Source organism: Benincasa hispida, chromosome 3, assembly GCF_027475165.1.
Source record: "Benincasa hispida cultivar pf3 chromosome 3, pf3_genome.v1.1, whole genome shotgun sequence".
In the NCBI taxonomy this organism is placed as follows: domain Eukaryota; kingdom Viridiplantae; phylum Streptophyta; class Magnoliopsida; order Cucurbitales; family Cucurbitaceae; genus Benincasa; species Benincasa hispida.
Window position 1 is genome coordinate 29311285 of NC_143480.1, and position 26175 is coordinate 29337459.

At 32.1% G+C, this 26175-nt stretch overlaps 3 protein-coding genes across 8 annotated transcripts; all 3 read left to right on the forward strand.

Moving 5' to 3' along the window:
* Positions 1-6398: 6398 nt before the first annotated feature.
* LOC120074172 (Chaperone DnaJ-domain superfamily protein) lies at positions 6399-13782 on the forward strand. Of its 4 annotated transcripts, none has more exons than XR_016528541.1 (9): positions 6399-7096; positions 7484-10898; positions 10992-11067; positions 11194-11276; positions 11360-11425; positions 11524-11688; positions 11984-12160; positions 12495-12607; positions 13327-13782. XR_016528541.1 is itself a non-coding variant. In XM_039027199.2 (8 exons), the coding sequence occupies exons 1-8, from the start codon at positions 6699-6701 to the stop codon at positions 12528-12530; spliced, it is 4341 nt and encodes a 1446-aa protein (XP_038883127.2). In that variant the 5' UTR covers positions 6399-6698; the 3' UTR covers positions 12531-13782. The 4 variants fall into 4 exon arrangements, 2 of the variants coding, with proteins under 2 accessions (XP_038883127.2, XP_038883126.2); XR_016528542.1 differs by having other exon boundaries at positions 11524-11613; XM_039027199.2 differs by having other exon boundaries at positions 11524-11613; positions 12495-13782.
* LOC120074173 (uncharacterized) lies at positions 13289-13782 on the forward strand. The gene has a single exon (XM_039027200.2). The coding sequence runs from the start codon at positions 13289-13291 to the stop codon at positions 13643-13645; it is 357 nt and encodes a 118-aa protein (XP_038883128.1). The 3' UTR covers positions 13646-13782.
* A 6014-nt stretch (positions 13783-19796) lies between these two features.
* Positions 19797-24740, forward strand: LOC120073808 (netrin receptor DCC). Of its 3 annotated transcripts, none has more exons than XR_016528430.1 (5): positions 19801-20225; positions 21039-21808; positions 22251-22685; positions 24054-24362; positions 24708-24740. XR_016528430.1 is itself a non-coding variant. In XM_039026664.2 (4 exons), the coding sequence occupies exons 2-4, from the start codon at positions 21043-21045 to the stop codon at positions 24227-24229; spliced, it is 1377 nt and encodes a 458-aa protein (XP_038882592.2). In that variant the 5' UTR covers positions 19797-20225; positions 21039-21042; the 3' UTR covers positions 24230-24578. The 3 variants fall into 3 exon arrangements, 1 of the variants encoding a protein (XP_038882592.2); XR_005480814.2 differs by lacking the exon at positions 24708-24740 and adding an exon at positions 24440-24578; XM_039026664.2 differs by lacking the exon at positions 24708-24740 and having other exon boundaries at positions 19797-20225; positions 24054-24578.
* The last annotated feature ends 1435 nt before the right edge of the window (positions 24741-26175 follow it).

A 26175-nucleotide genomic window follows, 5' to 3' on the forward strand; every position in this document is an offset into this window, starting at 1 on the left:
GGAAAACTTTTCTTTTTTTTCATTTTTTTTTTGGTGATAAATTGTTACATCGTAATGAATATACTTAGGAGAATATAATTAGACAGCTAAAAAACAACTATATCCCATTTCACTCCATAGTTGAGGAAGTTGACAAGATTGAAAATGACTATAAATTGAATTAATTAAGCCATAAATAAAGATTTACATATGGGTAAGAGTAATGATTGGGTCTTTAACCTTTATATTCCTACTTATTAACCACATAAAAATAAAATTAGAAAAAATTATCTCTTAAAAATAAAAATATTACATGACATTATTTTATTGGATAATATTTATGATGTATTAAGATAGATAGAGGATTTCTTTTTAAAAAAAAAAAAAAAAAAAAAAAAAAAAAAAAAAAATCTGTTGGTAAATACAAGAGCAGTAAAAAGCTGTCACATAAGTTTGACCATTTTCTCTCAAATTTCAAAATGCTATCTTCAATTTACAGATGCTCTCCCACTCATCTATTTCAGTTCAAATTTTCCATTTGTAGGCCACACTAAAAGGAGTAAAGTACCTTTCTTTTTTATCATTAAAATTTAATTTCAATTTAGTTTCTAAATTTTAAAAATAAAATTAATTCAAACTTATTTGAAAAATGATGATACTTAGTCAATATATGTTAACTATTACGTCATTATTTCATTACGACGTAACGCTCAACTCCATTTATGGATTGTTTAAAAAACCAATTTCGAATTTTGGTAACAAAATAAAAATGGTGTTCAAATTTTGGAGAACCAAAAAAGTTACTTTTGAAACTGTAAATAACAAGTAAAAATTTAATTCAAATATTAATGATCAAAAGTGTTTAATTTTGAAAAGCTAGAGATTTAAATAGAACGTAAATTCAAATTCTTGACAAAAATGTATTTTATCCTAATAAAAATATCTCTCTATCCCATTTTTTCCCACACATCACCTCACTTTGTTTTAGGTATCATAAGTTAAATTGGTATGAGCATTTGAATTTATGATTATAATTGATATAGATAAAATGTATTGATTCATAGAGGTAATATTATATATGTACCTATGAAACATAAACATATTTAAATTTAATTATGAACCAAGTACTAACAACAAAATCTAAAATTGGGAATAAAAATAATTTAATTGTTTCTTTAAACAAATAAGATAGGTCCTATTTTGTAACTATTTGATTTTTGAAAATTAAGTTTATATTCTCTCAATTTCTTACCATGGTTTTCATATTTTTAAGTAAAGAGATGAATTCTTAGCCAAAATTTGGAGAAAAAAAAAACTAATTACTCTTTTTATTCAAAATTTAGCTTGATATTTGAAAACATTAGTAAAAATATAGATAACGAAGTTATAAATTTATAGATGAAAGTGGTATTTATAAATTTAGTTTTAAAAAAACCTAAAAATCTAATGGTTACAAATGGGACCTTAACTATAAATTTAAACAGTGTTACGTTTTTGACAAAATATTAGAAGTACAGTTTATCCCATGTTAGAAAATTTGAAAAAGTGATGGATTCCTACCACTATAAAAGGAGTCTACGCCTCTAGTTTCAAGTCGTCATAGTTAGAAATACTTTAAACTTAGTGTGCTATCTCTAATGAAATTTATTTTGTATTCTTCTAGTTTGAGAGTGGAAAAAAATGTATGAGCGTTGAGAGATTTCTATTGTAATCGGGGTTGGAAGAGAGAAATATTCTGTGCGATTGTAACAATTATTCACACAGTGAATTTTTTTCGTGGTTTTTCTCCGAGTTGGGAGCTTCCCACGTAAATTATCATGTGATCAGTTTTTATTGTTTTCTTTTAATTTATTTATTTTTCTGTTTTTCCTACAGGAGTGAGAGGTTTTTCCCAACAGGTAATTTTGTTTTTATTTATAAACTCTTCCATTAATATTCATATTTTATTACTATATGCGAAAAACTTAGATCCTATTTGATAACCATTTTGTTTTTGGTTTTAAATTAAGCCTATAAACATTATTTCTACCTCCAATTTTTTTATATGTTATCTACTTTTTACCCATTGTTTAAAAACCAAGCTAAAATTTGAAAAAAAAAATTAAAAAGTTTTTTTTCTAAAATTTGGCCAAGAATTCAATCACTATACTTAAAAAAGATACGAATAATTGTAAAAAAATGGAAAAAAATAAGTTTAATTTTCAAAAATAAAAAATAAAAAATGAAATGATTATCGAACGGTGTACTAATTTTTTATATCGAACACTAATATCAATATTTTAATCGTATATATGTGTATGAGATTTCAAATTGATTTTAATTTAGGGGGTTATGAAATGAATGATGACACATTCAGCTTTAGGGTAAGATGTGATAGTCATAAAGTGGCCAACACAAGGGCCCATCATCCCATGTAGATGTAGGTAAATATAGCTCTTTTTCTTTTTGTTTTTCTTTTATTTTATTTTATTGGTATATGAAGCTTGTATAAAACAAAAGCTAACAAGATTTTCAATATATCATATAGCCATGTATATGTTGTTTTTGTTTGTCCAAGGACTATGGTGTATATTCTTCATTCAATTTTAAGGTGGGAAAGTGCTTCTAGGTGAAGCTCCAAACAACAACACAACTTCAAACTCAAGCAAGTTTCTTTTTCCTTTTCCCTCGTTTCTTTAAAAATATATTTCAATTGGACCCAAAATGTCTAAATAATATATTCACGAGTAATTTTGAAATCATTAAAGTCATTTTTATCTCATGTTTAAAATCCTTTCTAAACGTATTTTTCATATTAATAAAATTGATTTTGAATCATTAAAAGCATCTTCATTCCAAGTAATTTGAAAATTGAAAATTTTGATTTTAACCATTTTAGAATCACTTTCAAACATGTCATAAGTCACCAACAAATTTAAATAATGTTTTTAGTGCAATAAATGAGAGAGAAGAAGATTCGAACTTCGACTTTTAAGAGAACGATTATATCAAAATTATTGTTGAACTATATTTACATTGGAACATGAAATGTAAAACTAAATTTGATAAGACGATTACTTAGTTGAATATTCTTAAATTTGAAAAGAATATTAAAAAAAAATGTCATCTCAACATACCTACAACTATTTTAGAATTTTTCTCATTTTACTCCCTATTTTGTTTACCTTAAGAACTATCATTGAAGATTATATATACATATAAAATACATGATTTATTATTAAAAAAAAAACAAAAGATATGTTTGTTTTCAATATAGTATCATTGTATTGATAGAATAATTCCAACCCTAAAAAGATGGAAACATTGGGAGTTTGGCTAAATTTTTTAATGAACTTCTAGGGGTTCTTTTCAATAATAAAAAATGAAACAAAGGAATAGAAGAGTGAAGAATAATACTTTAGTAGGGAAATTAGAATTAAAGGAGAGAGAATGAAAAAAGTAATGAAAAGAAGATAGTGTCAGTTATGTAATGTGTGTTTGGTAAGTAATAATAATAAAAAAAAAAAAAAAAAAGAGAAAGATTTTAAGGATTCCATACACATTAAATCTATTGATACATACAAAACTTTTCCTCCTTACAATGAGACACATTCTAGATTTTCATCAAAAGTGAGATTTCCCACTTTATTTCTTCATATATATATGAATTTCTTAAACTAAAGTTTTGGGTTTTAATTCTTCTTCAAATTCTATTCTTCTTATGATGATGAATATTGAAATCTTGTTTTTTTGGTTTGTTTTTGCTTTTTATTTGACTAGATGCTTGCTTTTGTACTTCAAAACATTTTTAGACCATATTCAATTTGACCTTCTAATCTTTTAAAATTTATAAATTAGGTGGAGTATTATTAATCGTCTAACATTTATGTAACACGTCATTAGAATATTGTTAAAGGCATAAAATCTTACATGTCGGTCGTCAAAATTTAGCTTATTCATGTAAAAAAAAAGTTATTTCAAATATCCTCACATCCAACTATATATAAAAAGGTTTACAGCCAACTTGCAAGTGAAGCAAGTCTTAGGACAACTAGGCCCAGGTGGTTTAACCATTGGGAAACATGCCAGAGAAACTAGTTTTGACACATTCGACCTTTTATGCTAAGAGGGAGTAATGAGAAGACCTATTCAAACCCCATATAAATAGAAAACATACAAACTTTACTCACAAACTCTTATGCTTACTACACTTCTCAAACATCTCTAATCTAATGTAAGCATCGTAGTTGGTGTGATGTGCATTTTATTGTTTTGCAGATATTTATCTCTTAAGTTTATCATTTGGTTTATGAGAATCAAGTGAATTACATGTATCATACTTGAGCATCGATATTTAAAAGATATATAATAAAAATTGGAGTGCATCAACATTGATGTCTTAGGCAGTTTAAAAAGTTTTTCCTTTATATTCTTAATTAAAAACAAAACATTATTATTAATGATGGATGACTATTATATGAAGTCGTAATATGTTCACAAAAACAAATATAGAAAGAATGTCTCCAGATCCTATTGGTTAGACGTTTTCTATAGACTACCTCCTCTCGAGGGTCTTTTAAGGTGAATTTTCATGCTCCTATTAGAAGCGGTGAGATGTGTCTTAGAGCTATTGTTCATGGTCCCAATATTAAAACCTTATGGCCATGGAAAATTTGTAGCTTTTCCTTGTTTATGTGGAGTTTTGGCCCTTTGTGAAGCAGTTTTCAATGTTTTGGATGCCGACATTCATTCTCTAAGGACTGAGACGGGTTCTTTGATTCTATGGGGTACTCACTCTTCTTGTTATTCAAATGAGATCCAGTTTTGTGGATTCTCTACATGATTTACATCATCATGGTATCACGAGGATTTTTACTTTGTTAAAAGCCACTATAATTTAATGGACCACGAGCTTGCCTTTCATGCTCGAAGACATTGGACGGACAATCCTCCACTAATGGACTTTTTGTCGATCGCTAATTGTCATTGTTCTTAGTTTTTTGTCTTTTCTGTTACAATATGTGGGAAGAAGGATCAAACTTCTAACTTCGAGGTTAATAGTACATATTTGATACTAATTAAGTTAGACTCATTTAGACGTTTTTCTTCGTTAAAAAAAAATAATAATAAAATTATATAAGTAGTTAAACATTTATATTTCCCTATCATCAATGGTTGATTCAAAATTTTACTCTGCATTTAAGAAAAAATGTTTAGAAAAATGACAATTTCTCCCAGAGTTGTAACTTGTAATGTTGCACCAAACAAATATGTTCAAAAAAGAAAAAACACATAGTTGTAATCTTTGTTCTTAGTGTTAGGATAGTGAAAGGTCAACTTCATTTCTCTCACCCACATAAAGATAGAAAGAGAGTAAAAGAAAACATTTTTCAATCAATAAAAATGATTGGGCATCTGATCAGAACCTTAGGGCATTCAAATTTGTATCCATTTTGGAGAAATTAGGTTTCATATTAATTATGTAATTCAAATGTCCCTTTCAATTGCATGTGGGGGAGAAATTTTCTTTTTCTTTATTTTAATATCCCACACCATATTTTTCAAACTTCAAAACAATAATTTCTTTGTTCTTTATCTATCACCAAAAAATAAATGTTCCTCTTGCTATTTTGCTATTTTCATCTTTAATTTTAATTATTACTACTTTTGTAATCCAATCATTCTCACAAGTTGTTCATGAGTTAATAAACAATATAAATTTTAAAACAAGCTTGTATTTATTGTTTATTTCCAATTTTCTCAAAAAATGTGTAAATATTGTTTTTAAAAATAAAGTCCACTGGTCACAAAATTCAAATATTGTTTTTCATATAAATTTACCAAATAGAAGTTTCACACAATTCATTTGATTTAGTAAATTAGTAGATAATAAAATACATTTCTCCAAAAGAAAAAATATAGATGGGATATAAACATACTCGGTCGACATTGAAATAATAAATCCATATTTCGTGGTTACAAGTAGTCAAATATATTTAAAATATTAATCTCTTGTGAATTGTTTTTAATACAATACTTATGGAAATGAAAGATCGAACCTTTAATCTCTAGAAAAAAATTTGTTTACCGTTACGCTAAATTCATTTTGATATCTCTTGTGAATTTTTTAAAAACCAACTCGAAGAGTATTAAATTATATATAAAACTAGAGAGTAATGTAACTAGGGATTTTTAAAAATAGAAAAATAAGGAAAGTATTTAAATTTTAATCAACTTTCACTCGTTTAATTTGTCTTTGATTTATCATTTTTCGGACAAAAAGGATTCCTTTTTGACACTTACCGGTTTATTCTTCCTCTCTTTCTTCCTTCCCTCCCGGACCAGCCGGTCTCCGGTTCCCACCTACAAGTACAGTCCTCCGCCAGCACCTCCATCGGCCATCGCACTCATATAATAATATCTGGAGATGTCATTCTTGCAGTTTCCGAAGTTTCACAAGCCCTTTATCGTCATTTTACTACACAAATTTTCTTTGTGGAAAAACAAAAGAAGAAAAAGAATTTCGGTTTGCCTTTTTCGTTTCCGTTCACTTCGTCGTCGTCTCGTCTTGTCTTGCATCTGACCCCGTTGCAGAGTGGCTATGGTTTTCTCAGCAGACTGAGAGAAAAAGAAGAGAGAAAGAGAAAACTTCTGTACTACGAGGAGTGAGAGTAAAGTGAAGAACGCTATATACCACGCTTTGTACTGAAGAATTGAGACCTAGAGTATCTTCATTTTACATGGATAATCTCTCACATTCCCGTCTCCCCAACAGGGGTTCTACCTCGCTTTCTAAGAAAATCTGTAATGGCAGTAATGGCGGTGGTCCTTTTGTAGCTCAAACTATCTACGACGACGTTTATGGCGGTCCTCCTAAGTTTGGAGTCTCTGCTTTGTCTCCTCGTTTTGAAGACTACGGTGAGATTTTCGGGAGTTTCCACGCGCTTCGTGCTTCCTCAATCCCGATTCTTGATCTTCCTGCTGTCGATGAATCTGAGGTTTTCTTCGACGCTCGGAGCTCTGCATTTGACTATGCGGAGGTTTTTGGCGGATTCGATGGTCTGGATTTTGCGATTTCTTATGACGAACTGGTTGGCTCATCCAAAGGCGTTGATGATGGCTCTTCCGACGAAGCTTGGTACGACTACGTGTATATTCTGCTCGATACTTGTTGGCTTTTGTTGCTTTTGTTCGTTGATTTCTGTGGAATGTGTTGAAACTTGAAATTGACCGTATCTTAATTGCATTTTGTTGCGTTTTCTTGTTTAGATTGGTTTTGGGCATTACTTATGGTTAACATTTTGAATGTTCCTATTTTTTGGTTCGGAATTCGGGCAGTCGAAGGGTGAAGGTGATGGTATGTTGACTCCTGGCCAATAGTGTTAATAGTGACAAGTAGGAAATAGGTTGTGGTCTGGGTTCTCTAGTCTGAGTAGTAAGAGAGAAGTATCGTATCTTGATAATTGATCTAATCATGCTAGAACTTGATGGTAGAATGTGGTCGTCTTGCTTTTGTCATTCACAGGACTCCAGCAGGAACTGAATCGTTGTCAGACTATTCGGATCATTCTGGAAATTCTCATTGTATGTCAAATGGAGACTCTAATCAGTCATTTGGAGGAAGCACTGAGTTTTGCATATCGTATAACAAGGTTAACCGGGAAAGCAATGGAAATATATCGAATGGGAAGATACACGTAACCCAGTTGGAGATGCTTCCTGGATTCTCATATCTGGTCGATGAAGCAAATCCCTCACCAAAGGCAACAGATGATGATCCATCACTGCAGACCAATGATGATAACTATCTCAATATAGATTTTGATACAGGAAAGGTGAAGGGCAAACATCTAAGGAACACTATGCCACCCCTAATGGACAGTAATGACTCTGGACCGTTATTTGAGGATAACCTTATTTCTCAAAATGGATATGGTAGAGGTCTTTGTCGTTCTCATGAGGATTTCATAACCGTATCTGAAATAAGCCTTAGAACTGAGCCCTCTCAAGTGCCACCACCTTCTCGACCTCCTCCCAAGTTTGCTACCAAAAACGGGGACTACTCTAAAAGGACTTTGTGTTGTGAGGAAGCTGCTTCTGAAATAATTTCAGATGATCATTCTCTTCCTTTATTTGATGTGGAGGTAGTTGCTAGCTCATCTGCAGCAGCCTCGGCTGCAGCTATGAAAGAAGCAATGGAAAAAGCACAAGCACAGTTACAAAATGCAAAAGATTTGTGGGAGAGGAAGAAGGAAGGGGTCCATGGACGGACGAGACTGGATTCAAAAAATGATATGAGAAAAAAGGAAGAAAAATTGACTAAGATTCCAAATCGATTTAGGACTTTGGCCGATGGAAGTGTGCAGGGTATTGGGGAAATTCATGGCCATGAAATGGATTTGCCTGCTAAAGAAGAGAGGCAAAAGGATGTGAAGGCAACTGAAGTTTGTTCAGCACACTATGGAGGAGAGGAACTTTTAACTGCTGCTGAAAAGACCTTACCGATTAGAAGTGGGAGTAGATTTCTTGTATCCGAGAATTATGATTACTGTAGTGAATGGAAAGATGCCACAGAGTTTTTTGAATTGGCAAGAGCAGATACATCCGGAGAGGAATTTGAGTCGGTGAACAACGATGCGATTTCCAACTTTGTCACTGGACAAATGGGAGTAGAGACCAACAACGCATGGGAAAACAATGAAGATCAAGATAAGAAAACAAAACCATTCCATACAGCTCATGTTCTGAATGAGGAGGTGAAGAATTTGGAGAATATGGTTCATGGAAAGGAGGAAGATAAGATAAAACTAAAGCCAAATAGAAACGAGACTAGGCAAAAAGAGCAGGTGAAATTAAATGTTCACCAAGGTGTTTGTGATCTTGAATCAAATGATAGGAAATGTGGAGTTGCTCAACAGTTTATGGAAATAAAAAAGCAAATGTTTTATGCTAATGAATCAGAGAGACGTGAAAAGCCTGTTGAGTTTAGACAGCTGGACAGTGAGCTAAAAGTTGAGCAACCTGTTTTACCTAGGGATATTGAACAAGAAAAGAAAAAGGTTGTTGAAAGAAAGGAAAATGGAAATATTCTCAAGGAGTCTCATAGCAAAGAAAACAATGCAAATAAAATGGAAGCCACTGAGAATGAGAAAAGAGAGATGTTCAGAGAGGCTTCCGAAAGGGAAAAATTTGAGCAAAAAATGAGGGTGTTTCTCAAGCAACCAGATGCTAAGAAAAGACTGAATTTGGTTCTTGAGGATGACAACTTTAAGGGACAGATGGCTCGTGAAAGACAACTGGAAGGAGTTCATGGGATGGAAGATCATGGGGAAAAGGGAAAAGAGGCTGCCGAAGTTGGAGCAAGTGAGACACTTGAATTAGCTCATGAGAGAGAAGATGACAACAATTGGCCACAAGATTTTCAGTACAGAGAAGTAAGTGAAAAGGAAGTTGATGATTCATTTCACCCTTTGAACATTGGAGGCATGCCAAGAGATGTGGGTATGTGTAAAGGGACTCCAATGTTGGTTAAAGATTCACAAGATAGTGCAGATCTCAAGGGTACAAGTTTGGAGCATGATGAATTAGAGAGATTGGAGGACAGACACAAAGTAAATTCAACAATAGGATCTCAAGTACATGTGGAAGTGAATGATTTGGGGATATCTGCTGCTGCATTTCAAATGAACGATAACAAAGACCACTTACCTATGGGACTAGCATGTCCAACTGGAATGTCTGGAGAATTCTCCGTTGTAGATGACAGTGGAGAGAGAAAGACTACACTCACAGTTAATGAAACTTCATCAGGAAGTGGTGGAACTGAAAATCTTCAATTTAACAAAAATTCTTGTGGGCCGAGTGTGTGCCAGGCAGAGGTAGAACAGCTTAAAGTTCCAGTTGAAATGGAAGATGCAGATATTCAACTTTCTTTTGATGAACTAACTAAAAGAGCAGCAATAGAAACACACTTTCAACACAAATTTGGACATATACAATCAGAACCAACTAATTCAGAAGTTGCACTTTCATCTGAAAACTCAACAAGCATGGACGTGGGAGAGAATGTAGTTAAGATGGAAGATATGAAGACATCACTTCCTCTGGATAGAAGTGACGAGAAAGCAGGCCAGGCTGATGTTTGCATGGAAGAGTTTGTAGGAAGAAAGAAGTTTGTTACGAGAATGGGTTCTGATCCTGAACATCCAGAAAGTAACTTGTTCTGTTGTATGGAAGATAAAGTGAAGTCCTCTGACAAGGTTGAAGATAAGGGACAGAAAGTGTCAGTTCAGGGGGTCAATGTAAGGGCTGAGAAAGGAAGTGGATTGAAGTCAATTTGGTCAAATATTTCAGACAGGACACAGAAGAGTGGGGAATTCTCCCGTGAGGTCAATGGAAGTCAGGCCCCAGAAAGAAAGGAAAATTTTGTAAACCAGAGCCATTCATCTAAAGGGAAAGAGAGTGAGAGAGTGAGAAGTGAAGCAGAATTTGAGAATGACATTCTTCGAAAATTGGAAGAAGAGAGGGAAAGGGAAAGAGAGAGAGAAAAGGATAGAATGCCTATTGACAGAATTTCTCTTGAGCCACGAGATAGAGTAGGTGCCGAAACTCGTGAAAGGGCAGAAAGGGCTGCTTTGGAGAGGATGACTGCTGAAGCCCGACAAAGAGCATTGGCTGATGCACGTGAAAGATTGGAAAAGGCATGTGCAGAGGCGAGAGAAAATTCATTGGCTGGGAAGGCGGCAACTATGGAGGCAAGGGTAAAGGCAGAGCGTGCTGCCGTTGAAAGAGCAACTGTGGAGGCCAGGGAGCGAGCTGCGGAGAAAGCCATGTTTGACAAGGCTTCCTTTGGAGTGAGGGAGAGAATGGAAAGATCTGTTTCTGACAAATTCTCTGCTTCTTCCAGGAGTAATGAAATGAGACAGAAGTCTTCATCCTCCGTAAGTATAAAATGCCGGTATCTTTTTATTTTTTAATACTTGATAGTTTGTGCATATCATGATGTGAATTTTAAGATGGATGGTGGATGTCAGGGTCAGCCCAGCCTACAATCTCAGAGCTTTGGCTCTGCCACTGCTACAAGATATGCCTACTACTCGGCTTATGATGGTATGAGATCAGCAATCAATATATTTGTATATATATTGTTCCCCCTACCCATTTCTTTTGGCATTTGATCATACCTTTTTCTGGTTCATGAGTGATCTGTTCTTTGCATGAAATTTCGTAATGCAGAGAGGAATGAGGGTGTTGATGGTGAATCGCCTCAAAGGTGTAAAGCCAGATTAGAGAGGCATCAAAGAACAGCAGAACGTGCAGTATGATTCTGATCCATCATTATGGTTTATGATTGACTTGTGTATACATTATGAAATGACTAACACCTTACTGTATCTTTCAGGCAAAAGCTCTGGCAGAAAAGAATATGCGTGATCTTCTGGCACAAAGAGAGCAAGCTGAGAGAAATGTAATATTCTTGACAACACACAAGATTACATTTTTGGAAGTTCTCAATTTCTTTGTTTCTTTAATATGTGACATATCATGAATCTATGCTATTTTCAGAGAATAGCTGAGACATTGGATGCTGATGTTAGGAGATGGTCAAGTGGGAAGGAAGGAAACTTGCGTGCCTTGCTTTCTACATTGCAATATGTACGTTTATGTCTGACTTGGTGTCCTGCACTAACCCTGTTGTGCTACAATTTAATCTTGTGGTGGATTTTCAAGGTGTAATGTAGTGTCTGTTACTGTTCTCTTCTCCTTTTCCTTTATACGACTTTCTGTTGAATCATTGCAAACTTTACTTGGCATCCTCTAGCTTTTGGCATATGCTGCACTACACTTCCACCGAATTTTGCCGAGAATTTGTTGGATTTAGGTTTGGTTGGCATAGTTGTAAAGGTTTCAGACCGATCCTTTATTTAGAATGAATAAGATGAAGCTATTAACCGAGCTTGAATCTGGGAACTTTTGGGCATAAGCACTCCTAATGGGCATGGACTAATTTATAAGTTTCTTGCAGATCCTTGGACCTGATAGTGGTTGGCAGCCAATTCCCTTAACGGAAGTTATAACCGCCGCTGCTGTAAAGAAAGCTTACAGGAAAGCCACTCTGTGTGTTCATCCAGACAAATTGCAACAACGGGGTGCAAGTATTCAGCAAAAGTATATATGCGAGAAGGTCTTCGATCTACTAAAGGTGCATTATTAACTAGTATATGCAATATGATTTTACAGTTCTTGAATTTATATAAATTGGAAGAAACAAATTGAGTGGTAGTTGCCACCTCTCTGCTTTTCTATTATTTTCATGTAATGTTGTCCTTTGTCCTTTATCCTTCCTTCTCATACTGATTCCGAAAATCCTAGAAGGACCTCATGCTTCAGTTGCAGCCTCCATTATTGATTGTTCACCTGTGGACAAGCATTGTGGCGTTGTAAACTGCCTCTAATGTATATATACACATTATTTTTTTGTTCCGGAAAAGAAACACTGCCTCTAATCTTCTGGGTTGCCACTTTATGATTCTCAGGAAGCTTGGAACAAATTCAACTCAGAGGAGCGGTAGCCTGAGGTCATAGTGTAAAGAGAAATTAGTGAATCTACCACTTTTTAGCCACACCCCGTGTAACTTTAGTAGTGCCGGTAAGTGTAGACCTCATGCTCATCAAACATGTATAGTTTTTGTATTCCACTCTTAAAGTCGAAATGGAATCATAGTGAATCAATTTAAAAGTGAATGAAATATAGAGTCATCTTGTTTGTATATTGGAACCTTCTTAGCTGTGTAATGTGTGAAAATGTTGAACTGAAGGAAGCTTCGAGGCAGAAAAAGAAACAGGCCAATAATTGGTTAATTTTTTAAGTGAAAATGACCAGTATCTTGCTCATGAGCACATTTAAAATGTGGAAGTGAAGCACGTGCGAGGAAACCCCCGGCTGTTTCTTGTTGATTATAAAATAACATAAAAAAAAAGTCAAAGAAAGTGGTAGGTGAGCTCACCTTCCTAAAGCATGCACATATTTTGCTGTGTGTAACAAGAAAGATTCCAAAAATCTTAATATAATTAGGTTAAATCTTTATTTCTTGAGGGTAGTTGGGAAGAGCAGGAGAAAGTCAATCTATTGGAACTAGTATCCTCAAGCTTGCGTAGCATTTGGCAAGCCAATCTTGACCATACGAAACCCATAAATCTACAACCTATTCTCCACAAATCTCTCACAACTAATCCTCTTCACCTTCCCTTCTGCATTATTGAGCAAGAGCCATTCCCCTCCTTTTCTCTTGCTAAAACTTGCTTGTTCTGTTAACTTTACTTCTTAACCATGTTGAGAGCTTTGAGTACCAGGAGATGTCCTCACAGGTACGAGCGCCTTGGGGAGGATCCTACTGTTAGCTTGTTGGAAGGAAGGTTGAAGAGGGCAACCAGTTTGCCAACTCGAGTACTCGGTTCCGGGTCGAGGAAACCGACATCTGAGATTATATTTCCTGAGTTTGCTCAAGCGAATCAGAAGCAGTCAAAGAAAGCTAACAAAGGGGGACACCCTCTTTTCAGTTTCTTTGATTTTCGCCGCAAGAGGAAGTCAACAGCCAGGCCTGAATTTGCAAGGTATCTAGAGTATTTGAAGGAAGGAGGACTGTGGGATTTGAAAGCAAATGCTCCTGTAATCTACTTCAAGTGATCTTATTCATATTTGTTTGTTCTTCTTCCACTATATACATGTAACTTTTGCTCCGTCTGAAGGGAAAGATATTTGGTTTTAGTTTGTAAAACGAAGATTTAAATTATCAGCAATCTTCTATCCGAGGTTTTTTTTTTCTTTTTTTTTTTTTTTTCCCTCTCCCCCCTTTTTTCTTTTGAATATATTACATAGCATTGAGGTTAAAAATTGAGTTGCATCTGATCTTACCCTTATACTTAAAAACTGCTTCTCGTCTTTGGCGTATAATTCACCCTTGTATGTATTAACATGCAGTTAAAAACTGTTATTGACGAATCGCTTTGTTGTTCAAGTGAATAAATCATTAATTACCGTAAATACAAATATGGTTTGGAGTTTTCTTTTTGAGATCTAGATAGAATCTCGTATATCTTGCTGCTGGTATCTTCTAAAACAAATGTTTTGAGGAAAATTATTAATTTCTTTCACCATCTTTAATAGGAAAATTAGGTAGGGATTAGTTGAAAATTGAAATTCTTCACCTTGTCCCTTGTATTGTTGCTATCACATCAAATGAATAACTGAACTAACTTATAATAAGACAACCAAGATTTGAAATATCGATGATGGAAATATTGAGGTCTCGAAATATTGATAGAATTTTTGCGAAACTTTATGAAAATTGATAGAAATTGTTATAATTAGTTAATGAAACTTTGGTTGTAGCTAAATTAGACTATATTAACCATTTTTTAATCATCATTTCTATAAAAGTAAGACAACATTTAGATGTATATTGTAAATTATTTGCATAAATGCTGATGTGAGCATAAATTTAAAAAAAAAACTTAAAAGTAATATCAAATATTCGAAAATAAGTACAAAATTAAAGGACATGAAATATTTGCATATAAAATAATTGTAAATTGTTTATTATAAAATGAAGTAGATACAAAAATAAAAATCACTAATATAACATAAATAAGAACATAAGAGGGATATAAAAAACATAACACAACATAATGAAAAAAAGAAGAAGAAAAAGAAAACCGTACAAGTAGATAGAATAGAGAGAAATGAAGAATATTAGAGAAATCACATTATTCAAGTTTGAGGTGAAATGATATGAAAATTCAATGGAAAATATTTGTATGAAAATATATGGTTGGTTGAAAATAAAAAAATTCTTTATGGTAAAAGAGAAAAACTTATGTTGCACTTTTCTTGAGCTAGCATAGCTAATTGCTAAAAAAAAAAAAATTGAAATTTTAAACTATTGACAACTTAAATAGAGGAGTAATTTTTAATGTTATAAAAAATACAAATTAATTATTTTAAAGAAATAAAAGGTGGAAGAAGAATTGAATTGATATATCTGTTATAAGAAATTGTGTAGGAACAACCACAAACTTTTTGAGGCTGCAAATTTGCTCACAAAGTTTGGGAACATGGTCATTTCCAGAGAAGGAATCCCAGATCTAAAGAATAAAATATGAAGAAGAAGTTAAATTATTATTTTTTTTTAAAAAAAAGACAACCACATGAAACATGGAGAAACAAGAACCTGAAAAGAGAGTTTGAATGGTGCCCTATCAAATTATCAATTGGAAATTATATTTGGTTATTAGCCATTAGCCTCTTTCTTTTCATAATTCTTAGTACAGACAGTGATGGTATGGAAACAATTTGAAACAGAGCCAGCTTTAACTTTGGACATTCTCACAGTCTTTTTTTCCTTTTTTTTTTTTTTTTTTTAGTTTAAATATTTAGATAATTGTTTTAAATAGTAAAATTGTTGAAGATATTTTTTAGTACAGTAAAATGTCACTGTCTATTAGTAATAAACTTCTATCACCGATTGATCGCAGTTTATCAACGATAGATAACGACATTTTGCTATGTTTATAAATAAGTTAACTATATTTTTTTTTTACTTGAAAACAACTCTTTATATTTTTAGCTCTACTTCAATTTGATGTTTCAAATTTCATAATTTTTACCAACAATTTTATATCTATTAAGTTTTTTATTTTAAATTTTTGAAAATTAAGATTATAAACCTTGTTTCTATCCATTATTTTTCTATTCTTTTTCATTAATGATTTAAAAAATAAGTTAAATTTTAAAAATTAAAAAAAAAAACAAGTAATTTCTGATTTTTTTAAAAAGATATTTAGCTAAGAATTAAAGTATTTCTCCTAGAGATGTGAGAATCATAATATAAAATAGGCTTCAATTTCAAATATAGAAAACTAAAAATAAAGTCAGATTTATTTATCATATTTATCCTTTAAAAAAAAACTAGAACTTAGAAAATGTTCTGCAGTTAGTGAGAAATAACAAATACCTCTGGCAACCAAAATTTAATGGGTATTAGGAATTCTACTGATTCTCACTAAAATGAGAAATTTCATGTGAATTTCGATTAAAAAAATAAAATTTATATTGTAGAATTAAAAATTAACTACTGATCTTAGAGGCAAATGAAAAGGTAAATGGTTTAAAGAGATTAAGTTCTCTAGCAAACTCATCTGTTACAGTTTAATATTTATATTGTTATTCATCCATGAGATTATTCGATTAGAGGGTTATGTTTTAGGATGGTTTTCAAATATAAGAAAATTAATCAAAATATTTATAAATATAGCAAAATGTTACCGTCTATTAATAATAGACATTAATAGAATACTATCATCTATTATTCATAGATAATGATACGGTGACATTTTGAAATATTTGTAAATATTTCCAGTAATTTTCTATTTAAAACAATTTCTCTAAGTTTTAAAGTTTAATTATTGAATTATGAGGTTTGTGTTTTATGATGAAGTTTGTGTTTTATGATCACTGCACTTTTAGAATTGTTTAGTAGATCTTTGACAAATTTGAAACTTTAAAAGAAAAATGATTTGATTTATTAGATATACAATTTAAATGCAATCCTAAACTTTCAATTTTATATCTAGTAAAATTCGTAAATCTTAGAAAATTTAGAAACTCATTGACTAAATCTATAATTTTGGATCAAATAGTAAAAAGATGGGGTAGTTTGGTTTTTTTCTTTTTCTTTTTTTCCCTTAAAAAAACTATTTTAGTACCTATATTTTAATTTTGTTTCATTTTAATATTTGTACTTTCAATTATCTATTTTTAATATATGTACTTTAATAATTCTCAAAACTAGTCAATCCTGTTAATTTCTTATTTGATTTTTTTTTTTAAAAAAAAAGAAATAGTCTTTATGTACATCTATAAATAAATTGTGAAAATATTTTCATAACGTCTTGTCTTTTATGAAATTATTATTATTGTTGAACCAATTAAAAAAGTAACTCTGACAAAAGAATTATCAAAAGGAAAATGATTAAATATGAATTTTATCGAAAATAAATAGACTAAAATTCGACAATTAAAATATATAGATTTAAATCATATTTTAACTTTTTTTTTTTTTTTACAATAACTTCTGAGATAAAGAATCGAACATTTTTTATTGTTAATTATCGTCGAGCAAACCTGGTCATATTTTAATATTTTTTTAAAAAAATAATGAATGCATTCAAATTTGGTTACTTATTCAACGGTCAAAAGAGCTGGGTTCCCATTTCGAACCCTCATCACAGCCAAAGAGGGAAAAAGAGCCTACAAAGTGGAAATTCCCGAAGCTTGTCCTTTTAATTTTTTAAATATCAAAATGGTGGCAAAAATTTAAATTAAAAAAAAAAAAAAAATGTCACGCCGTTTAATTTTAAATTTTAACGGCGCTCCAATTTTGTTCTCTAAAGGATGTTCTCAACCCTAAATCAAATGCCAACTTTGACCTCACCTCACCTACCCATTTCGTAATTTCATATTTCTATTTTTTAAAAAATTCTTTTTTAGATCTTTTTTAATAACGTGTGTGAAAGCCGAAAAAAAAAGCGTGTGAATTTAATTAAAAAATTTCAATTTATACCTAGACTTCAGAGATGGTATCAAATTTAAAATTTTAAATTAAGGCCACGTTTATCGATCTGTAATGAAAATTGGTATAATCATAATGATATTCTATTGATGTATCAATTGTAATATACCACAAATGTGAATGTAATTGAATTGCTTATGATCATATTTATTCAAAATTATGAACTTATCATATTTATTTTTATCCTTTTAGTTTAGGCCAAATGGTAACTATAACAATAACGAAACAGTAAATTTGACATATTGATAATTCTCATACTGTATGGTAACAACAGGGTAAGGATATCCACTAGTGAGTTTCACGTAATTTTAAAATGCAATCAAATTGATAATCCTTCGCGCTTCAATTGGATTGCGTTTAGTTTATATTATGAAAATTTTCTTCAAAATTAAGTGTAAACTTTATCATGTAACGACTTATTCTTATAGTTTAAGGCAAAAAAAAAAAGGATTATAGACTAGTTTATTAATCTAAATATATAAGAATTTTTCATTAAATTTTAATAAATTATTTCATAACAATGACTAAATCGTTACAAATTGTGAAATATATGGATTAAATTGTTACTATTGAAAATAAGAGACTACATCGTTACCAATTAAATTTTAGGGACTAAGTCCCTAATGTAAATAAATTTTTAAAAGAAAACTTAGATAAAAATTGCAACCCTTCACAATTTTAAAGTTAAGAACGCAATATTATCTAAAGTATATCGGGACAAATTTAAGGCCTATTTGGTTTACAATCTGAATTATGTTTTATGTTTGTAGATTCACTTAGTTCAGTGAATGTGTCTGGCAGTCAACTGTGTCTCTAAAAACTGTTTTTTGATTATGTAGTTCAAACAATGTAAATTCTGAAAACAATTATTTTTTTAATATTTTCATTGTATTAAGAATTTGAATTTTAAAAGTTAAAATATAGAATTATATTAAATAAAAATACAGTGTCTTGTTACCAACTCAATTAAAATTTTTTAAAATTAAAATATGTATTATGTAATGTATTATAAATTAGGTTAAACTTCAAGTCTAATCCGTATAGTTTGGATGAAGTTAAAAGTTATTCCATATAGTTTTAAATTTTATAATTTAGTTCGTATGGTTTGATATAATTTCATATATAGTCCATGTGATCTGCTAAATTCTCTTAAATAATCCCTACCATAGGGATTATTAATGAAATTTTTATCAAATCCTAAAGGATAAATTCTAATTATAAACCACAATAACTATATTTTAAATCTATCAAATCATAGAGACAAATTTCACCTTATCTTATAAATTATATAATATTATAAAATAATAATCATACAAATTTTTTAACTTCATAAATAAAATAATAATAGTTTATTATCAATTAATATTTAATAGATAACTATAATTAATTTGTAATTATTTAAATTAGAATTTAATTTTTAAATTTTACTACTAAATATATATCTAAAAACATAAAATATAACACAATTTTCATTTCTCTTACCAAACCGTTAAAATTTTAGATTAAATTGTTACATCATTTTAAATTTGAAAGTAAAAATATTTTTTTAAAGGGAGGAAAAAAAAGCGAAAGAAATATCTACATCCACAAACAGAATGGTAGTGACCGTACGTAATGAAATTAGGGCACTTTTACAAGGCACACTTTTCAAAAAAAAAAAAAAAAACAATGTTAAAAGACACCGTATTGCATGCTCTTCTTTTCTAATTAAAAAAAGTTAAAGACACATATTAATTTATATCCCAAAACCTTCGAGATTATATCAATTTAAATCTTCAAAATAAAAAATATCAATTTAAATTTTAAAATTTCGAATTTGTATCAATTTAAAATCTAAATTTTAGGATTTATATCCATTTTAATTCATACTAATAATTATATTAATTTAAACTATAAATATTTATAAGTGTATCCAAATAAAATATAATAAAAAATTTTGATATAATTATGAAAGTTCGTGATATAAATGGATACAACATTCAAAATTTAAAAATATAAATTGATATTTGTAAAAAAAAAAAAAAAATTAAAATATATAGTCCAGAGACCTTGTATAAACGACACGTTGGGGAAAAGGAAAAAACTGGTAATGCGAAAACTCCAAAACATTCTAAACTGGAGCGGTATTTCCAAAGAGCATGGAAGGGCAATTCCGACATTTCGACCGCGTAAGTGCCACGAGCAAAAAGGGCAAAAAAGAGAGAGAAAAAAAGATGTTTTGATTTAAAAAGAAGAATATTAAGGAAGAGATGAGAAGGGGGGAGAGAGAGAGAGAGAGAGAGAGAGAGGAAAAAAGGGTTTCTTCAAATATTTGCGGAGAAGGTGACTGCGTGTGTGACAAGGCGAAGAGGAAGAGGCGGTTGTTGGTTGCGACCCTAACACCCCCCCCCAAAAAAAAAAAAAAAAAAAAAAAAACTTGGAGAGGAGGGATTTCAATTTCTCTCTCTTGGAACCCCCCATTTATCTTCATCCTCTTTTTATGAAGGACGGGGAAGAGTCTACAGAAATGGAATCGATACTGTAAAATGGGACTTTCTGTCCTTTCTATCAACTTACCGACTCCTCCCCGATCCTCTGCTTCCCTTCTTGCCTCTTGCGTCTAGGGTTTTTTTGTCGCCATCTTCTTATTGTTTTCAGGTACGTTCTGCTTTGGGTTGTTTTTTTATTTCATTTTGAGTGATTTTGTTCGATGTTTGAACGAAGGGTATGGAGAATCGTGTTTTGGGAATCTGTTTCTTTTTGGGTTTCTGAGGGTTAGATGTGCGGGCTATCTGAGAATCGTTGATGGGTTTTATTGGGATTTCTTTTTTTCTTCTTTTAATTTGATTTTTTGGACGGTTTATTTTGAGGGGTTTTATTTGTTTTGAAACCTTCTCTTGCTTTGTTGGAGGTTGAGCTTTGTGTTTTTTTGGATTTAATCTGGTTTGGGTTTTTGTCCCTTGTAGATTCGTTTTTGGTGTGATTACTTTGTGTAATAGCTAGTTCTTAAGATGTTCTTATGGCGGATTATCTATGATTTTCTATTTGTATTCTCTTATTTTATTATTACAAGGTTTTGCTTTATGCTTTGTTTTTTAAATTTGGCTGAATAGGACTATTATGGGATGTGTTCACTTTAGCAATTTTTTTTTTTTGGTTTTAAATTAGGGCAATTCGATTGAGGTTTCGTCATTATTTTAGCAATGGTTTATGCTTTGTTTTTTAAAATTTGGCTGAAAGGGACTATTATAGATGTGTTTACTGTAGTAATGTTTTTTTTTAAATTAGTGCAATTCGATTGAGGTTTTGGCATTACTTTAGCAATGATTTATGCGTTGTTTTTTAAAATTTGGCTGATAGGGACTATTATGGGATGTGTTTACTGTGGTATTGTTTTGTAAATTAGTGCTATTCGATTGAGGTTTTTGGATTATTGTATACTCACTGAGTTTGTTGCATCTTCGAATGCAGAATCATGCCAACATTCACTACAATTGCGTTGGACAGGTTGTTAGAACCTGGAACTTCCAAATCTGTCGATAAATCCCTTCCTAAACCTAAGCCTGCTCTAACCCTTAACCGTGCTCCAAGCACTAAGTTGGAGAGGAGAAATAGCGCATCAGTGGCTGACAGGAAAGTTCAGCGGCCTCAAATAAAGCCAGCACTATATACCACCCCAGAGGCAACTCCTCTTCCGGATTCACCATCTTCTTTTCCTCCTTCCCCTTATATTGTCAATCACAAGCGGCGTGGGCCTCGTCTTTTGAAGAGTTTCTCTGAGGACGATGTCTCTCGAAAAAAGATGAATGATAATGATGTAGGAAATGGGAGTGTGAAGGGTTCGGATAGCAATGATGTAAAATCGACTGAGGGTTCTTCTGTTACTGTTGGCATGCCTATTCCAGAAAAAGATGGAGACAGAAATGGTCCAGATTGTGCTAGTAGTAGTAATGTTCGTCAAAATGGGAGTGTTGATGGTGATCATGGCGCTACAGCTGTTCAACTTGTGAACAATCACAGTAATCATGAAAGCAGTATAGTGGTGAGTAATGGTGTTGCTCGGGAAAAAAATTCATTGAAGGTGGTTGTGTCAAATTCAGAAAGTATTGGAGATACTGAAGATTTCTTTGACCCACATGATTCTTTGAGTGTTACGAGTAACACGGATGGAGAGGATAATGGTTTTGAACGTTCAGCTAAGTTTGGTACTCCTATGGGTGAATTTTATGATGCTTGGGAAGGTAAGCATGGATCTGTGGATGAGGAAAAGTTATTCTGGTATATTTTTTTGATTGCAATAGTTTATTCTACAGATTGTTCTTGGCCCCATTTTAGCAATTTACTGTTTGGTAGTTGATTCTTCATTTGTCACTTTTTAAAAATTGTTTTGGGCTTTTGTTGTGCAAGAGAAATTTGTTCATTTGTTCATTTTTTTTTAATGTTCTAGAATCTAGTGTAACTGGATCAGTCATTGTATAGCACATGCATCTTTTGTAGTTGGGTTGGATTAATGGATGTGCTATGATGAAATTCAGAGATCATGCTAGTTGAAAGCTGGGATATGGGATGAAATGTAGATTTTTTTTTTTTTAATCTATGACTTGCCTTTGTACTACTTGCATAAAATTGTGATTGCTAACTTGAAGTCAACTTCAATACTAATGACCTAGTTTTGTTCTGCAGAGCTTTCCTCTGAGGGCTTGCCACAACCATCCATTTCTGATATTGAAGCTGAATTACGTGAAATGAAACTAACACTATTGATGGAACTAGAGAAACGAAAGCAGGCTGAGGAAGCACTGAATAAATTGCAGGGCCAGTGGCGGAGGCTTAGAGAACAATTATTGCTTGTAGGATTGACCCTTCCTTCAGATCCCCCAGTAGCCACAGAAGGGAATCAGTTAGATTCTGACCCTGCTGAAGAATTGTGCCAACAAGTTTATCTTGCAAGGTTCGTGTCAGATTCTATTGGAAGGGGTATAGCGAGGGCAGAGGTGGAGACTGAGATGGAGGCGCAGCTTGAAGTCAAGAATTTTGAGATCGCTCGATTGCTGGACCGGCTCCATTACTATGAGGCAGTGAATCATGAAATGTCTCAGAGGAATCAAGAAGCTGTAGGTAAGGACCCTGTAAACCTCTAACTGGTATTTTGTAATTTCAATCACTCAATGTTGGTTTCTTGACCTCCCCCTTCTCTTTCATTTTCTGTTTTATTTTTCTTAAGGGTGGTGGGCATTGAGGGCGTTCGTTGTATTGTGTTTAATTTCTGTATGTTCTGTGTCATTCTTACTCTTTTGTTTTCTGGACTTCTTACCCACTTGCTAGTTGCTACTGCATCAGATTTTTATCAAACTTCTTTATAATATATAGAAAGAAATAGTGAGTGGTTAGATTACTGTAATGACTAGATCAGATTTTTTTTGAATATAATTAAAGACTTCCAAATAAGAGGGGCATGATAGAAATATTTATTAACTAGGAGGCGTGGTTTTTCAAAGGGTCATTCTTACATGGAAAGTAAGGGATGAAGGCCTGTAATGACTAGATTAGAATTTTTGTGCATATAAATATAGGCTTCCGGTAAGATGGCATGATGGAAATGATTATTAGTTTTGAGGCGTGGTTTTCTATAGGATTATTCTTACATGCAAAGTAAGGGATGAAGGCTTCGGCCAGTCATTGGATTCTGTTTTGCTGACATGATCACGTGCTCAAATTTCAATTCTTTCTTATCTACCTGGATGCAACTATTCAAACAGTGTCCCTGACTAGTAGAGCTTATATTATCAAAGTTGTAGTCCGTGGTTGACCTGATGTACTTTCAGAAACAGTGCAAATGCACTGAACAGATCAAGGAGTACTTTGTCTACTGTTGACAAATTTCTTATGGCCATTCTGAATACATATTAGTTTGAGGAGTGATCCACTGATAGTGATGTGACGCTGTGTGCTTCACGGTTTGTTCCCTCTTATCGCCTTTCAAGTTCAATTGAAATAATGGATCTCAAAGGAATATGTTAGGTACTTAAGCACCTTGGTGAACCACACATCAAAACCCAGCTAGGGAGAGCCAAACCACTTAAGGACCATGTTGGTCATCCCATTCTAACGGATGTGGGATAAAGGTAGCCTATACTACCTTGGTTCCTAACAGAATATAACAGCAAAAATGTGCAAGTTGCCTCTTAGCTCATTTTTACTCAGAGTTTCACCGAATCTAGATGTAGAACAGGATTCGATTAGATCCTTTGGTTCCTTTACAAACTACAGTCCTCCATTTGGCCTTGGTGCATTTTTTCTTTCACAAGTTAAGTCAAGTATTGAAAAAATATTCAGATGGTGAGGAATGAAATCTTCTTTCCATACATTATTCCTGGACCCTATGATCTACCTTTCTAGGCTTCAGTTCTCTGGTCTCCTTGGTTATGTGTCGAATGAATGTCCGAATTGCTGGCTAAGCCTTGTCTGTGTTTATTTGGTTGTCAGATTTGGCACGGCGCGAGAGGTTGAGAAGGAAAAGAAGGCAAAGATGGATCTGGGGTTCGGTTGCTACTGCAATCACACTCGGCACTGCAGTCTTAGCTTGGTCATATCTTCCCTCGAGAAAAGATTTGCCATCCAGCAACAATACGAAGGCCGAGCATGATGATGTAACAGATTAGCTGCTGACACAAGACTTAGCTTATGTACCGTGTTATAGAAAGGAAAAATAAAAGGAGGCATACATCCAATCATACATGTGGTATAATGTTGACATCAAATGTTGCTTTTGTCAGAAGTATTCTCATGCCTAAGGTATAGTCCTTATAAATCGTCGGCCCTATAATTAAAGGTGAAAGGGGTTGATGCTTGATTTTTTTCTTCTTTTTCAGATCTAACAGGGTTATAACACCTGAAATTTTGGCAATTCATGCAATGATATACAGTCTGTTTACCGCTAACTGTAGTTGAAATATTTCTTTGAGCATCAAATAATTGTTTGAAGAGAGGACTTGGGAACTCTTTGATGAAGTTTTTCTGTGTAAAGCCTATTCTAATCCTTTCATTATAGCTGAGGGGGAGAATAATATCTTTGAGTTGGATGGCATGGTGTGGATGTATCCATATGTTTTTAATGAAATAAGCTTTTAATGCTTGCAGATGATGCAATAAATGGGAGTTGTGTTCTGTTAATTGAAGGTTAAGACAGTGATGTTTCCTAAAGTTGGGGACTTGCTTCATGTAAGTGAGTCTCTTTAGGTCCATCTTTCTTGAATGACCCATCAATCTATTAAAGAATTTTTGGTTTTTAGTTTTTTCAAAAATTGAATTTATCTTGTTTCAATTTCTTACATTGATTTACATTTTTCCTTTTGAGTTTTTAGTCAAATTTAAAAAACAAAGGCAAAGATAAGTTCTTAAAAATTATTTTTTTAAGTTTTTAAAATTTGACTTGATTTTAGAAACACTTTCCAACACAATTTAAAAACTTAGGGATGAAAGCAGGATTTGTAGATTTAAAAGCGGTTTTTAGAAATTCAGTGAAAAATTCACCTCTTTTACTTAATAAAAGATGAAAAATCAAAATTTTGTTTAGTGATTATTTGGTTTTGATTTTTAACTTTTAAAAATTAAGCCTATAATCATCTCTCTATCTCTAGATTTCTTACTTTGTTTTCTAGTTTTTACTATTGTTTTCAAAAATCAAGTCAAATTTTGAGAATTAAAAAAAAGTTGTTTTTAAAAATTTTGTTCTTATTTTTTAAATTTGGCTAATAATTTAATTCATACTCAAGAAACATGCAAATCATTGTAAGGAAATAAGAAAAAATGACCTTAATTTTGAAAAACTAAAAATAAAAAAACAAAATAGTTATAAAATGGAACCTTAGTTTTTTGTTTTTATTTTTAAAAATAATCCTACAAATACCTTCATCGCTTTTAGAACTATTTTTTACAAGCCAAAAGTTAAAAACTGAAAAAAGTAGTTTTTAAAAATTTATTCCTACTTTTAAAATTTGGTTAAGAATTTAGCTATTGTACTAAAAATAATATGCAAACAAGACAATAGTAAGATATTGTGAGAATTCAAAAATAAAAAATAAAAAAAATCAATTGGTTACCCATATGGTCCAACTAGTTATAAATGGGGCCATAAAAAGTATGGTTTTTAACACCTATCATTATCTCGGCAAAAGGTTGGTTCAATTGAACTTGTAAATGTGCATTTCTAATAATGAATTTAGATAACAAAAGATGATAATGAAAATGAAAGCTAATTTAAAAATAATTCAAACATTGCATTGACATTGTGTGAGATAAGGCTAATTGGTTAACTTGACGGGAGTTTGTACGATATACTATTCTTAATAATTAACTGATATGTAACACTATAGATTTCTATAGATTTTTCTAAATTATAAACCAAGATGGGTTACTTTTAATTTCTTTCGATGGAAGGAGAAATAGCTGAACTAATAGGCCATGTTCTACTTATGATTGAATTCGATCTATCCAACCTTTCTTTCACTGTCACAATTTCCCCTCTTTTCATGGTAGAAGATTTTAGTAATCTCTCTTTTATGGAAGACTTCAAGATATTCATTTATATTACTTTTAATTTTTAAAT